The sequence below is a fragment of the Schistocerca piceifrons genome, chromosome X, assembly GCF_021461385.2.
Source record: "Schistocerca piceifrons isolate TAMUIC-IGC-003096 chromosome X, iqSchPice1.1, whole genome shotgun sequence".
In the NCBI taxonomy this organism is placed as follows: domain Eukaryota; kingdom Metazoa; phylum Arthropoda; class Insecta; order Orthoptera; family Acrididae; genus Schistocerca; species Schistocerca piceifrons.
The window spans coordinates 319823346-319837795 of record NC_060149.1 but is presented as its reverse complement, the minus strand read 5'-3'; the positions used below and the strand labels follow the sequence as shown (position 1 = coordinate 319837795).

The 14450-nt window shown below is 43.2% G+C and overlaps 1 protein-coding gene across 2 annotated transcripts in view; it reads left to right on the top strand.

The window, feature by feature from the left end:
• LOC124722940 (rho GTPase-activating protein 12-like) overlaps window positions 1–14450 on the top strand; it is a 245819-nt gene that overhangs the window by 27447 nt on the left and 203922 nt on the right. For both annotated transcript variants that reach the window (XM_047248103.1, XM_047248102.1), the window contains exon 3: window positions 7162–7269. In XM_047248103.1, coding sequence (XP_047104059.1) covers window positions 7162–7269 — 108 coding nt within the window. The remainder of the gene's footprint in view (window positions 1–7161; window positions 7270–14450) is intronic.

Sequence of the window (14450 nt, the reverse complement as noted above, 5' to 3'; positions counted from 1 at the left end):
CCTATGACACTCCCCTGCGGCACACCTGAAATCACTCTTACTTCGGAAGACTTCTCTCCATTGAGAATGACATGCTGCGTCCTGTTATCTAGGAACTCCTCAATCCAATCACACAATTGGTCTGATAGTCCATATGGTCTTACTCTGTTCATTAAACGACTGTGGGGAACTGTATCGAACGCCTTGCGGAAGTCAAGAAACACGACATCTACCTGTGAACCCGTATCTATGGCCCTCTGAGTCTCGTGGACGAATAGCGCGAGCTGGGTTTCACATGACCGTCTTTTTCGAAACCCATGCTGATTCCTACAGAGTAGATTTCTAGTCTCCAGAAAAGTCATTATACTCGAACACAATACGTGTTCCAAAATTCTACAACTGATCGAAGTTAGAGATATAGGTCTATAGTTCTGCACATCTGCTCGACTTCCTCACGATTTTGCCATCTGTGGCAGTTCTGCACAGACCCCGGACCTGTCTCACTAAGTGACGTCTTCAGCGATGTCTTGATCATCTTTACTCCTGGAGCATCGACAATGGCTTTCATTTTTCCACTGACAAAACTGTCTGTATGAATTTCTGGTGGCTCTTGGTCCTCCCATTTGTCTTGCCTGGCAGCCCGCTGTATGCGGTCCCTCAATGTCCTACGTGCCCTCAGTGGTACTTCAAGGAGTGGCGATCAAACCACCCTCCTCCATTTGTACCAGTCCCTTATCTCTTCGAAACTAGACTATGGGTGCTTTGTTTATGTGCGTGCTCGTCTATTTCTCATACAGCATCTCAACACTATCCACCATTGTGGCATCCGTTTGGCCACTAGTACCTTTTACGCTAGTGCAGTTGGGAGTCTGTATGCTGAAGCTGCTCAACTACCAGTGTCCTATCGCCATGACTTTCTCCTCAGCAGGTATGCATGCCGTTTGTCTGCCATGCATGGCCACCCATCCCCTGCCTCCTCCTTCGATGATTCCTGTGATCACCAGTATGGGGTATATGTCCCTCTTCTCTGTTACCTCCTAGAGTCCGCTTTTGGCACTTGCTCTGGCGGCTTAAATTCACACTACCTGCAACTTTTCCAGTGGGTGTGAACCCTTCACCACCTTGGCTTTGTGAAGCAGCCTGTGTTAACCATGGCTTTCGTTCGCTTCCTAAGGACACTACTCCAGCCTCGGTCTTTCGCCTTTAGTTTCATGCCCTTCACATGGAACTTCACAATAGTTACTTTGTGTTCACTGATGGCTCTCAGACTGACCATGGTGTAGGATGTCCCTTCATCATTGGTGCCCATGTCTTTCGATATCGGCTTCTGGTTTACTGCTCAGTGTTTACAGCCGAGCTCTTTACCCTGTACCAGGCCATCGAGTACATCTGGCGACACAGACTTTTCAGTTGTGTCCTCTGCTCAGACTCTCTCAGCGCCTTTCGAAGTCTATGTGTGCTGTACACAGCTTATCCCGTAGTGCAACGGGTCAAGGAAAACTGTCACTTTCTCACTCTTGATGGAGCCACTGTGATGTTTATGTGGGTTCCTGGTCATGCCAGTGTGCCAGGAAACGAGGCTGCTGACATTGCTGCCAAAGCTGCAGTCCTCATACCTCAGCCCACTAGTTCCTATATTCCCTCCAATGATCTCTGTCTGTCAGGAGGTGGTGTCCCTTTGGCATTGCCATTGGTCCTCCCGTCATGAGAATAAGCTCAGGATTATGAATCATCTCCCAGCAACTTGGACAACCTCCTCTTGGCCCTCCCGCTAGGAGGAGGTCGTTTGAACTAGGTTGCAAATTGGGCACTGCCTTCTTAACAATCGTCATTTGATAAGTGGCCCTCCCCCATAACTTTGTACACATTGTGCGCAAGTTTTAACTGCCCGCCACTTTCTGACGGATTGCCCATTTTTTAACCGTTTATGTTCCCGCTTGGATTTGCTGTCTGAGTTATCGGGCATTTTAGCAAATGATGCATGGTCTGTTGACCGCATTTTACTTTTTATCTGTTGAAGCAATATGGTGAAGGCCATTTAATTTTTGCTTTTGGACCTCACATTTCTGTATGGTGTCTTGTAGCCCTTTCTCCATGTCCTTGTTTTTAGCTGTCTTCTCAAATGTCAATTGGGATTGACATATAGTCATTGTGAAACTTATTTCTGTCTTCATGTTCTATAGTTTTGACTCAGGCACGTATGACCCCAGTTGTTTTTGAACCCTAAAATGAAACAAACTAACTAACTTTGTCCGTCATGTCCATAGGGGGCCAAAGGACAATGGATTGGTACTGGGATCTTCATCTTGATCTTTGAGGGCGATTTGTTGCCTGAAAAAGTCAAGCTGGTGGTATACCGATGTGACGTGACACCTCATGTCCCCCACTCCCACATGCGGTGCCTCGAATGTATGAAATTTGGGCACGTCTTCACATTGCAACACCAGCCTAGTCTGTGGGAATTGTGGACAACCGTTGCACATGAAAATTCCTTGTGGTTCTCTCCCCTGTCTGCATCAGCTGTGGAGAGCACCATTCTCCCTGCTCACCAGACTGCACTGCCTTTCAGAGAGAGAGAGAGAGAGAGAGAGAGAGAGAGAGAGAGAGAGAGAGAGAGAGAGAGGTCAAGAAAAAGTATGAGCATCTATTTCCTGCACGCTTGAAAATATGTGCTATGGCTATGACTATGTCGCGCTCTCTGCCGATGGTACTTCTCCCTGTTATGCATCCTACAGCAAGCCCTCAGGGTCCCTCCACCATGCGTGCCCCCCTGCTGGTTGGGGGCTCTCCTCCTGCTGCTTCCCCCACATCTACTTTGGGAGCAATGGCTCCCCACCCACCGGGGACGCTGATCCCCATCCCCCAGCCAGAGACGCATCACCCTCATCCTGCTTCTCACACTGGGAAGGGGTACCTTGCTGTTTTCACTGACCCAAATGCCATAGCCAAACATTTTGCTCTGCATTATGCTTGAGCCTCTGTGTCTGAGAACTGTCAACCTGCCTTTCATGGCCTTAAACAGCAGATGGAGCAATTTGCACTTATCTTTCACTATATGTTACCTGGAGCCCTGTAATGATCCATTCAGTGAGTGGGAATTCTTTGGTGCCTTGCCCTGATACTGCCCCAGGGCCAGGCCACATCCACAACCAAATGCTCAAACACAATTCAGTGGATTGTCAGTATAATCTCCTTACCATCTTCAACCATATCTGGAGTGAGGGTGAGTTCCCATCTCGGTGGCAAGAAAGCACCATCGTTCCAGTACTGAAACTGGGTAAGAAGCAGAGATATTGCTGAATTAGTCTCACCAATGTTCTGCAAGTTGCTCAGATGTCTGGTGAGCCAGTGACTGTGTTAGCTCCTTGAGTCTCGGGGCCATCTGGCTCCATCCTAAGGTGGTTCTTACCAAGGCTGTTCCACTGCTGATAATTTGATTTGCGTGGGGTCTGCCATCCGGACAGCTTAGATTACCAACTTATCGCTGTATTCTTCGACCTACAAAAGACTTATGACATCACATGGTAACATTACATCCTTGCTACCTTACATGAGTAGAGTCTCGGGAGTCCGCGTCGGATTTTTGTCCAGAACTTCTTGCCACACCACACTTTCTGGGTTGCATTTGGTGCTTTCCACAGTGCCCCCCATATCCAAGAGAATCGCGTCCTGCAGGGCTCTGCATTAAGGATCCTCCTCTTTATACGGGCCATCAGTGGTCTAGCAGCAGCTGTGCAGTCTTCAGTATCACCCTCCTTGTATACCAACAATTTTTTGTTTTTATTATTTTTCCTCTAGTGTGGTTGTTGCTGGATGCCGACTGCAGGGCACCATTTGAAAGGGCGCAGTTGTGGACTCTCACCCACGGCTTCCAGTTTTCAGCCACCAAGACTCATGTCCATGCTCTTCTGTTGCCGTTGTACTGTTCATCGCCTATCAGAACTCTACCTCAACAACCAATTACTCAATGTGGTGGAGACATACTGTTTTATGGGACTGGTCTTCAATGCTTAGCTGATGTGGTTTCCCCATCTTCGCCAGCTTAAGCAAAGGTGCTGGCTACAACTTAATACACTTCGCTGCCTCAGTAACACCAGCTGGGGTGCAGACTGCACTACTCTTCTGCAGCTTTACAAAGCCTGATCCTGTCCCATCTTGGTTATGGAAGTTTGATGTATGATTTGGCATCACGCTGAGCATCGCAGTGACTGGACCCATACACCATTGTGGGTCTGACTTGCAACAGAAGCCTTTCGAACTAGCACTGTGAACAGCCTACTTGCAGAGGCTGGGGTCCCTCCAGTATGCATCAGGCACCAACAACAGCTACTCTGTTTTGCTGTACATGTTCACAGCTCCCCTAAGCATCCAAACAACTCTGTCCTTTTTCCTAGTAGAGAGATCCACCTCCCACTACAGAAACCCAGAACTGGGATCACAGTTGCTGTTAGACTAGTGTCTCTGCTCTGAATTCCAACTTCCCTCAGTGTCATCTCTTGTCAGAGAGCAGTTGCATATGCCCCCATGTTGTGTACTCCGATCTCGGATCTGTCTCGATGTATCCTTTGGACCAAAAGATTCAGTTAAGCCTATGATGTTCACCTGTTCCTGGTTGTCTTTGAGGCTTTTCCGGGTTTGGAATTTGTATGCACTGACACCTCATTGGTTGATGGGTGAACCGGTTTTGCGTACACACATGCAAGGCGCAATGAACTACGCTTTCTGCCGAATGGATGCAGTGTCTTCAGTGCTGTATTAGTGACCGTCAAATGAACCCTTAGCTATGCTCGTTCTTGCACTGGCAAGATGCTTGTGATCTGCAGCAACTCGCTGAACAGCCTTCAGGCTATAGACTAGTTCAACCTTTGTCATGACTATCCAGCATCTTCTTTCTGGCCTCCATCAAACTGGACGGTCTTCAGCTGCATTCTGGGCTTTGTTTAAACCCCTGGACATGTTGGGATATCAGAAAATGAACATTCCAAGCACTTGGCAAAGTTGGCCACCAGGATGCCGATTTTGTAAATGAGTGTCCCAGAACAGTCAACTCTGCGCCATAAATTGTTGGCAGTCTGAAACTCATAATGATCCGCCTTGGACTTATCAAACAAACTGAGGGCTATAAAAGAGACCATGACCACGTGGCAGTGTTCTCTCACTTCTTGCTGTGAATCCACTGTTCTATGTTGGCTATTTGTGGACCGCACTTGGCTGACCCATGGCCACAGTCTCTGACGTGATAACCCACCTTATTGCCGATGTGGTGCCCACCTGAAGGTGGCCCACATCCTACTAGACTGTCCAGATCTGGCTGCTTTGCAGCGATGTCTTAACCTTCCTGACACGCTACCTCCAGTGCTAGCAGACGACACCAAGGCCTCTGACCTGGTTTTACATTTCACCTGTGAAGATGGTTTCTACTTCTCGCTGTGAGGAGGGGCACTTTGATCTCATTGACTACCTGAAGGGTTGGAGGGGCACACCTCGCCTGCTCTTGCCGAGGGGACCCATGCCACGGCGGCCCTTGCCCGGCAGTCTCGCCTAGCCTCTACCCTACCCACCTCTTTATTCTCCTTATTCTTTTATGTTTACCATTTTTAATGTTTTATCATTCTTCAAATTTTATCATTTTGTCTGTGCTTCTTGTTTACCTGGGGTAACAGATGGTGAGAGGGTGTTGGTGGTATGCAGAGGGTGTCTCTCCCATTGCCTACCATGCTCCAGGGCCTTCAGCTGCATTCTGGGCTGAGTGACTCATCCACCTTACCCGCTCTCACTCCCATCCTACTTCTCCTTGATTTTATATGTCTTAATGTATCTTGTTTACAATTAGGCTTCCCAGGATTTGCCTTTTATATCCTCCTCCTTAGGATTATTCCTGGTTGAGTACATATAGGATGAAGGTACTGATGATGACCTTGCAGTTTATTCCCTTTGACTCCAACAGCCAGCCAACCAACCAACCAACCAACCAGTAGAGGCTGATGAAGCAGTTTATTTTGTGAATATTCTTGTTCCACTTACAGTCATAGATAATACAGAAATCCATTTCAGCCCTCAGAAAGAGGAGTTTTGTTCAATACTGAATGACCACTTCAATTAAATGGAAAATAGGCTGTGTGTGCTGGAAGGTATTTGTGTTGCTTTGTATTTTACAAAAACACAGCAGAATTTTTCCCCTCCCAAAGATATTTAAAATAAAGTGAGTCAAAGCTTAGTTTTATCCACCGTTGTGTGTGATACCCTTTGGTAAAATACGATCTATAACATTTCCTGGTTCTTCAACCTTATGCCAAATTAACATGTGAGGTATATCACAAGTGTGCTACTGCTACTCATTTCTACAGAGATACATCCTGGTTAACACAATAATCTTAACTCATGTCAGGTCTCCACCCCACATCTTCCCTCAGATATATCTTTCTTAGATCAACATCGCTTGTGATACCTAATTCTTTCATTGTACACTACTTTTAGTCCCTCCTTACACCACAAGATTTATTCTAAGTACTTTGTTGCAAGCATTCAACTTTGAAATAACTTACAATTTGTTTACCCAGTTTCAAAATTAAGTTAATGTATTATTTCTTTGATAATCATAGCTCTCCATTGTCTACATTGAGCCTATTCAAACCACAATCTGCAATATCAATATTGGTACCCAAAATCTTATACACACTGTAACTCCCTGCATATATATCCCTCTCCTTACCCCTTTATTTTTTTATGGTAAAAACGTGTGTTTATGCTGCAAAAAGTAAAATTGTCAGGTCCAGTGTAAGAGATACCCTTGAATGCTTTCATCTAGCAAGGCTAAACAACCTAATAAAAAAATATCTAAAAAGTCAATGGAACAATTTCTTAAAGAAAGTAAAATAGTAAGTACATTTCAGAGTGCTATCTACTGATGTTAGCCACATACTCATGAAAAGTATTGGTTCATTGTTATAGTACCATTAGGAATACACACATCTGAAACTTTCTGCTATGTAAATTTTATGTTATTAGACATTTTGTTGAGGTCTGATTTTGATGATCCTCAAAATTACCATTTTAACGTATGGAGTCATGTATTATAATTAAAATGTGTAACTTTTAAATTTATTAATAAAATATAGGGACTGTCATGTTTCTGGAAATATTCTGAGTTCATGGCTGACCCTGTGTATTCTCTATTTGCAGGAGAGTGCATTAGATGTGGTGAACATTCCCCTCCCTGATGGCTGGATAGAAAGCTATGATGAGCAGCTGGATCTCCCTTGTTACATCCATGAGAAGTCAGGCGAGAAGGTATTTATGACAAATAGCTTAAGAACTCCCTCTTTGATTTATGAGACACATTTTGTATTAATTTTTAGTTAAACTGTGATGCAATTCTATGAAGTTTGTGTCTGTTAAACTGCTCTAAAATGTCTGGTTAGAGTCAAGCCACAAAGCTTTTGTGTTCAGTTTGTAGAGAATGTGCTGAAGAGGCAAGAAGACCACCTTAATCTCTCTAATTTGTTCGTGTGTGTAAGGGGGGTTGGGGGGGGGGGTGGAAGGAGGGAAACACAAACCTGTTTGTGCGCTGTTTGGTTTGCGCACAGTTGTTTTTCAGGTCTATTTTTCTTTGAAAGCAGACTGCTTTTGGTTAGTCTTACTGTTACTGTGTGAAAAAGTATTAAATGCAAACTGATATCTGTAAACATTCATTTTATTAATACTGTGCTATGCATTTTGAGTTTTAAACAATTTTCTTCACATGGTAAATAGTATCTACAGCATTTATAATGGCATCTGGGTAATGTTTGTTTCGTGTCATAGCAGGACATTCTACAATTATTTAGTAATTCTGTGAACTCATTGAAATTACTGTCAAATTGTTTTGCTCTTATCAATATTAGTTATTACAATGGCGTAGGAGAACCTCAGGATGATAGGATATAGACACAAACGGTGATGAGCCTAGAGTAGTTCCAATACCAGAATTACAGGTAAACAGTAGAGGAGCTGTCCAAAAGAGGAAAAGTCCATAACAAGGATCTGATAATTGCTGTAGTGAGAAGATGTAGATAGCATTTCCTTTAAACCCAAAACTGGCTGTTAGCTGCAAAGTACTCCCCACCTCTTTGTATGCATATCACCAGTAGAGGCATTACCCACAAGACATGATGGGAGCAGCAGTTATGGTCACGTTCAGTTGTTGTGTGCAAATAGCTGCTAGATCTGTATCGCTATTTGACAGGGGTACCAATTTCATTTTCCTTTTACTGTACCATAAAGATGGAAATAGTCAGAAATTATGACTGTCAATGACAATGACGACGAGGTCGAGGAGCTGCAGCTGCTGCTGCTGCTGCTGCTGCTGCTGCTGCTGCTGCTGAGGTTCTCACCAGAGGGTCCTGCAGGGAAAGTAAACTGCAACAATTGTTAAGGGCACCAGAGGTACAGGCAGGGGTTGAAGTGAAGGCAATGGCTGTGTTCCCATTGAGGTCCAAACCAGCTGTCATATGTCATTGTAGTAGAGAGGGTGTTGATGGTTGGCAGTAGTAACTAAGTTCAAAGTCATACTTGTATTCTGCAGCAAATCTAGCAATTGGAAGATACAGCAAGTGTGTACCTGTAATCCTGACATGCTGCTGGATGTGACACAAAGGCAACCTCTGATGGCTGGATGCTCTGTAGATTCCAGTGGTGCACTATGCTTTCTCCTTGTTCTTCTGGGTTTGGGTCTGGATGTCTGCACCCAGGCAAGGCTCCAGCTCTGGGGGAGGAGGGGGGGGGGGGGGAGGAAAGGTGTTTCGTTGTGTGTCACTGTAGATTAAGGGAGCAACAGCAGTGGCTGTGCAAATCTCAATCAGACTGCACCCATTGGTGGAGATGGACCTGTTGGTGGCTAAGAAGATTACTGAAGCTTCATCCTTTGTCATCATCCATAGTCCTTTTTTCATTAGTGACTTAAGCATCCTTGTGAACTGTGTCACCTACAAGTTTAGCCAAGGGTAATAGATGCAGCCGTGTGGTATTGTATTCTGTTCCTGTAGCAGAAAGATGCAATCTGTATTGATGTAAATCGTGGACCATTTCTGGACACAGTGGTGATAAAGGCACTGTCAGTATGAAAATGGTCACCAGAGTGTAGATGGTCACTGCCTGTGTAGTGGATGCCATGCTGGTGGCCATGTATGAAAAACAGGACAAGGCATCTGCCTTCAGGACCCACTTGGAGCCGAAGAAGAGGTCTGTGAAATGTGTATGGACCCACTCCCCTGTTTTTTGATGCGGGGTCAGGCTCAATGAATAGTGGCACAGCTGTGAGAACTGGTCCTTTTCATAGGCTGCACATGCATAGACTGTCTTACCAACTTCTGCATGTGCCAAACAGGGCGATGAGAAGCTTGTGAACTGTTACCAGAAGGAATTTAGTGCCACATAAGCAGGTCCTTGACCTTATGATGACTAAAGCCTCTCTCTTATTTTGAAAATAATTAATTTGTGATGCTGTTGATATTTTTTATAAATATACTATCAGTTCTTTATGGTCGTCTTCATTTTTGTTGTCAAACCTTTTTTTTATATTATTATTATTATTATTATTATTATTATTATTATTATTATTATTATTACACAATACAATTTATGACTCCATGCCCTCTGTTTTTTTGAAAGCTCTGATGATGGCTGTAATGCCAAAACCTGCTATCTGTTCAATTAAATTAAAATGTGACCTAGACTGTGAATTCCACAGATTTGTGCTCTATGGCTAGACAATGTGCCGATTTTAAATAATTTTGGGGGTAAGAAATGCCTGTTGTTCTTGAAACCATGGAAATTTTACACTTTTATTTCTTAGGAAGTGTGAAACTGGAAAGATCTATGCAATTTTGGTTGCCTGAAAAGGATTGAAAATCTGTGATATTTAGGGACTTGTGGTTTATTCATATTTCTGTGATATGTTATTGTGCTGGTCTCAATCACCCTCTCTTGCTTAGTGTGTAACTAAGTATTCCACTGTGTGTGTGTGTGTGTGTGTGTGTGTGTGTGTGTGTGTGTGTGTGTGTGTGTGTGTGTGTGTGTGTGTGTGTGTGTGGAGGGGGGGGCGAGGGGGGGGGGGGACCCACACTTCTGGTTGCCTTACAGACCATTGTTTTTTTTTGTGTGTGTGTGTGTGTGTGTGTGTGTGTGTGTGTGTAATATAGAAGCAAGTGTTAGATGACTTTCTTGAGATGAACAGTTACGTGATGGCATTGGGTAGTTACCACACTGAGCATGTTGTGAATTAAGTACTTCAAATAGTGACAAAATATCTCTGGAGCACTGGCAATTCCAAATCAAGTAAGCAGTTATATTGATAATAAGTAATTGTGTATTGCAATCACAGTTGCAGTGTATCATGATTACCAACTTCCACCATTGGAGGCCATTTTGAAACCATCTCAGCATGGTTACAGTGTGATATGTCATCTTTGATGCCATGTATAGCTACCTCCACATTAAAATTTAAAAACATAAAAAAAGTGGTAGAGTTCAAAAGGCATATAAGATACCATGAAGTTCTAAGTTTCTTCATTGAGAGGCAATTGTTGGTTGGTGTCTGCCAATATACATGGTGTGCATAATGACTTTCTCTGATTACAAAATAATATTTCTAAGGAATTGTTCTAGATACAACAATGTGGTTTGTAGCAAATGGTAGCTTAACTCGTAAAGGGTTTTTTTTATGGCTACCCTTCTACATGTATTCCATATGTTGCCCATAGAATATCTAGGCATGTCTTTCCATGTCTTTGCCACCATTTCTTCCCTCACCATTTCTTCCGCATCTCTTGTTAGTGCCCTAAGAGTTCGCGTATCAGGAACTGATGAGCTGAATTATCCTTAACTTAACTCTACAAAAAATCAAGAGGGGTTTGTCTAATGAACATGGTGGCATGATGTTAGACCATCTACCTGCCCAGAAATATTTCGTCCAAGAACTTCAAAACAAAATATGTCGAGTATGGCGGTGCACTGTCTTGTTGAAACATTATCCATGGTCTGTAACTGAGGTGTAACGTGAAGTCGCAACCTGTCCAGAAAAACTGTTGTAATGGTAGGCTCAGTAAAAAAGAAAGATCAAAAATTGTTTTGTGCTTCAAGCCACGTCCATCACATTCACTTTTGGGCTGCCCTTGATCTGCTGTACCATAATGCCGTTTGTGGGTTCTCCGACTCCCAGATCTGGACATCATGACCATTTACTTTCCCAGAGATGTGAAAAGTCACTTCATCAGATAAAGCTACTTTATTAAGGTACTCATCCTCTTCACTGGTTCATTTCATTAGATTTCTAGCAAACACTGCATATCTGGGCCTATCATATGGCTGCAAAGCTGGCAGGAACTGCACTTTGTAATCATGGAAATGCAGCTGTTTGTGTAAAATACTCACCACAGTGTTCTGTGGTATGCCTGTTTCTCTGGAAATGTGAAGGATCGATTTCCTACTACTGCATTTGAAATGCTGTGTGTACGGTGTCAGCAGTATTGTCACTCAATCCAGGTCTGCTGCTTCCTACCTTGTCACCAGTACTGCTAGTCTCTTTAAACTGCTGATACTATCCTTTGACACCCGTCACATGTGGCAGGTCTTGACCTTAGGCACTTTGGAACTGCTTCTGATACGTTGTAGGCGACTGTGTTTCATGAAACCATGAAACACGTTGTTCTTTGTCCTGCATGGATACCGTAGTGACAGCAGCACTCCTAAATTTCACTGCCTGTAACAAGAAAGAAGAAAAGAAATTATATGCTATCATAGCACGTGCAGAAGTATATCCATAAAAACTTAAACTACCATTTGCAACGAACTGCATAGCTGTACCTAAAACAGTTCCTTAGAAAAAAATGTTTGTAATAAGGGAAGACCTTATGCTCATGCTATGTTTTTGAGAAATATTGGCCTCTAGATAGTTTGGCCATTAATTTCTCTGGACAGGGAGCTGGTAAGTGTCTAAGATGTATTGTTTAGTATGGGTAGAAATCACCAAAATAATTATGATCCATTGGGTTTGCAAATTTAGACCAAGAGTGTAGTGATGACATGTTGTTCTTGTAGTCTGTCTACCTTCATTTGTAGCTAATCCTGTAAGGTTATCAGAGTTGATCTTAAGGTGTACAGGAATATGATGATGCAGATTATTTCATTGTATCAGGGAGTACAACTTCTGAATCAACTTGCCATAGGTAAGAGAAATATGGTGTAGGAACATTCTCTAGTAAAAATTCCAATCCCAGAGGCAGGTAGGCACATGACATGGTGTGTGCACTTGCATGTCCACGTGCACATCAGTTTCATGTTTCATGAATCCTTTGTGTGATAAATTGTAATGCTATGGAGCAAGTCATTTTACATTCTTATTACACCTTCATGTGTAAATATGGCTACATACTGACCATTTACCTTTTTTTAAATACAGTTATTAGTTAGTAATTCGTACCCATCATCTTTTACACATTATAAAAATGGATAGTTTTCTAGAGAATAGAATTTGGTGGCAAGGAGAAACTTTTCATTATATCGCTGTGTGTGTGTGTGTGTGTGTGTGTGTGTGTGTGTGTGTGTGTGTGTTTTAATGCCATAGTATGGTATTTTTTATTGTTGCTGACAATAGCCAGAATAACACAAAGTTAACGTTAATGCCCTATTTCTGCGTAGAACCAGAGTACGGGGAAACAACAGAGGAATGTCACTGATGGGTGGTGCAATAGCACTGTGGTGTGGGGGACAATTGGCAGACTGCTGTTGTGAGTCATGATGGCATGAGTGTTAATCTTGTGCAGTTTATGAACAATGTGCATAGACTGAGTGAAGACTGCTGGCAGCTGGCACAAATAGTGGTGCCAAATTGTTTGGAATGCAGGATATGCCAGTGGTTTTATGTGATGCTAGTGAGAAATAAAAACTGGTAGTGTATATCATTGGTGGGGTAGAAAGACACAGTGTATGGTGTTGGTGGTGATTGGTGATAAGTATGAGATTCATAGTGATGATGAAGCAAACGTCTTGTCCTAAGAACTGGCTGATCAATGGAGATGCATGTTTTGATATTGATCTTCCTCATGTCTGCAGCTTGTGGGGATGTTGCTGTATTTTCTAGTTGAACGTGGCAGTGCCATTTGCTTTAAAAAACAATAGTTAGAACTCAGAAACATTAATTTCTGGTGTAATGAGAAATATGGTGTTGTCAGCTTTAAGCGATACCAAATTCTTGGCTCTTATGCTAGCCAATAAAAGTTGGAAACTGCCTGCTTTGTTTTTCAGTGAGTGAAGTATGGGTATCTTCAGATGTCAAGTGTCATCCTCATGTTTGAAATTTGGGATTCGATTGGATTGTTTGGGGGAAGAGACCAAACAGCGAGGTCATCAGTCTCATCGGATTAGGGAAGGACGGGAAAGGAAGTCGGCCATGCTCTTTCAAAGGAACCATCCTGGCATTTGCCTGGAGCTATTTAGGGAAATCACGGAAAGCCTAAATCAGGATGGCCGGATGCGGGATTGAACCATCGTCCTCCCGAATGCTGAAATTTGGGGTCCCAGAGCTTGGCTATCAAGTTTTTGACATCCAGGGGTGGTCCAAGTTTTCTACAATGAAATAATGGCATACAGCATTTTTCTGGCATTATTCTGCATTACATACTCTACTTCAGTCTACATATAAAGATGTACAAATGTACTGTTTGATCATGGTATAGGTCAACTGTGTTGTTGTTGTTGGTTGGTTTCGGGCATGGATGCATTAACACATTGCAAGAGGCTCACTTGAAAATTCTATGTTAGCTGAAATTGATCTGTAGGTCATAGCAATGTAGATTTTCCATCGAGATTCAGACAGCTTCTTCTTTTAAGGAGCACAAATGCTGAATGTTGATTGAAAGTTCTAAACGAAATAACACAGCTCCCTCTGTAGATGGCATGGACATGCTCTGCATTGTTGGGTTTGTTGAAATGATGCAATGTTAATTCAGTGATAGGTGATGGTGTCCCATGGTATCTAGACATCCATACTAATTTTGTTGCACGTTCTGGTGATGGTCCCCAGTGTCCATGTTCTTCAGATTTCTATGTATAAGTAGCACTAAAAAAGAAATGAGCCTGAGGCATAATTACAGAAACCAGTACCTGTATGTTAGAAGTACTGACCCTGGCTGTCAAGACACTTGTCCCACTGTGACACAAGGCAGTGAATGGCTGTCTCATAAAATTCCTGGGGCTGCAATGATAACCAGTTCTGCAAGTACAGCTGGATGTCGTTGTCCGAGGTGAATCGTTTGCCCCTCAGAGCCTTTTTAAGGGGATCAAAAATGGCGTAATCACAGGGAGAGGGGTCCAGACAGTATGGAGGGTGACCGAGAACCTCCAGTTTGAATTTCTGCAGGAGTGCTGTGATTGTGTTGGCCGTATGAGGCTTTGCATCGTCGTGTAGCAGAGTGATCTCACGGGTGAGATTGCCT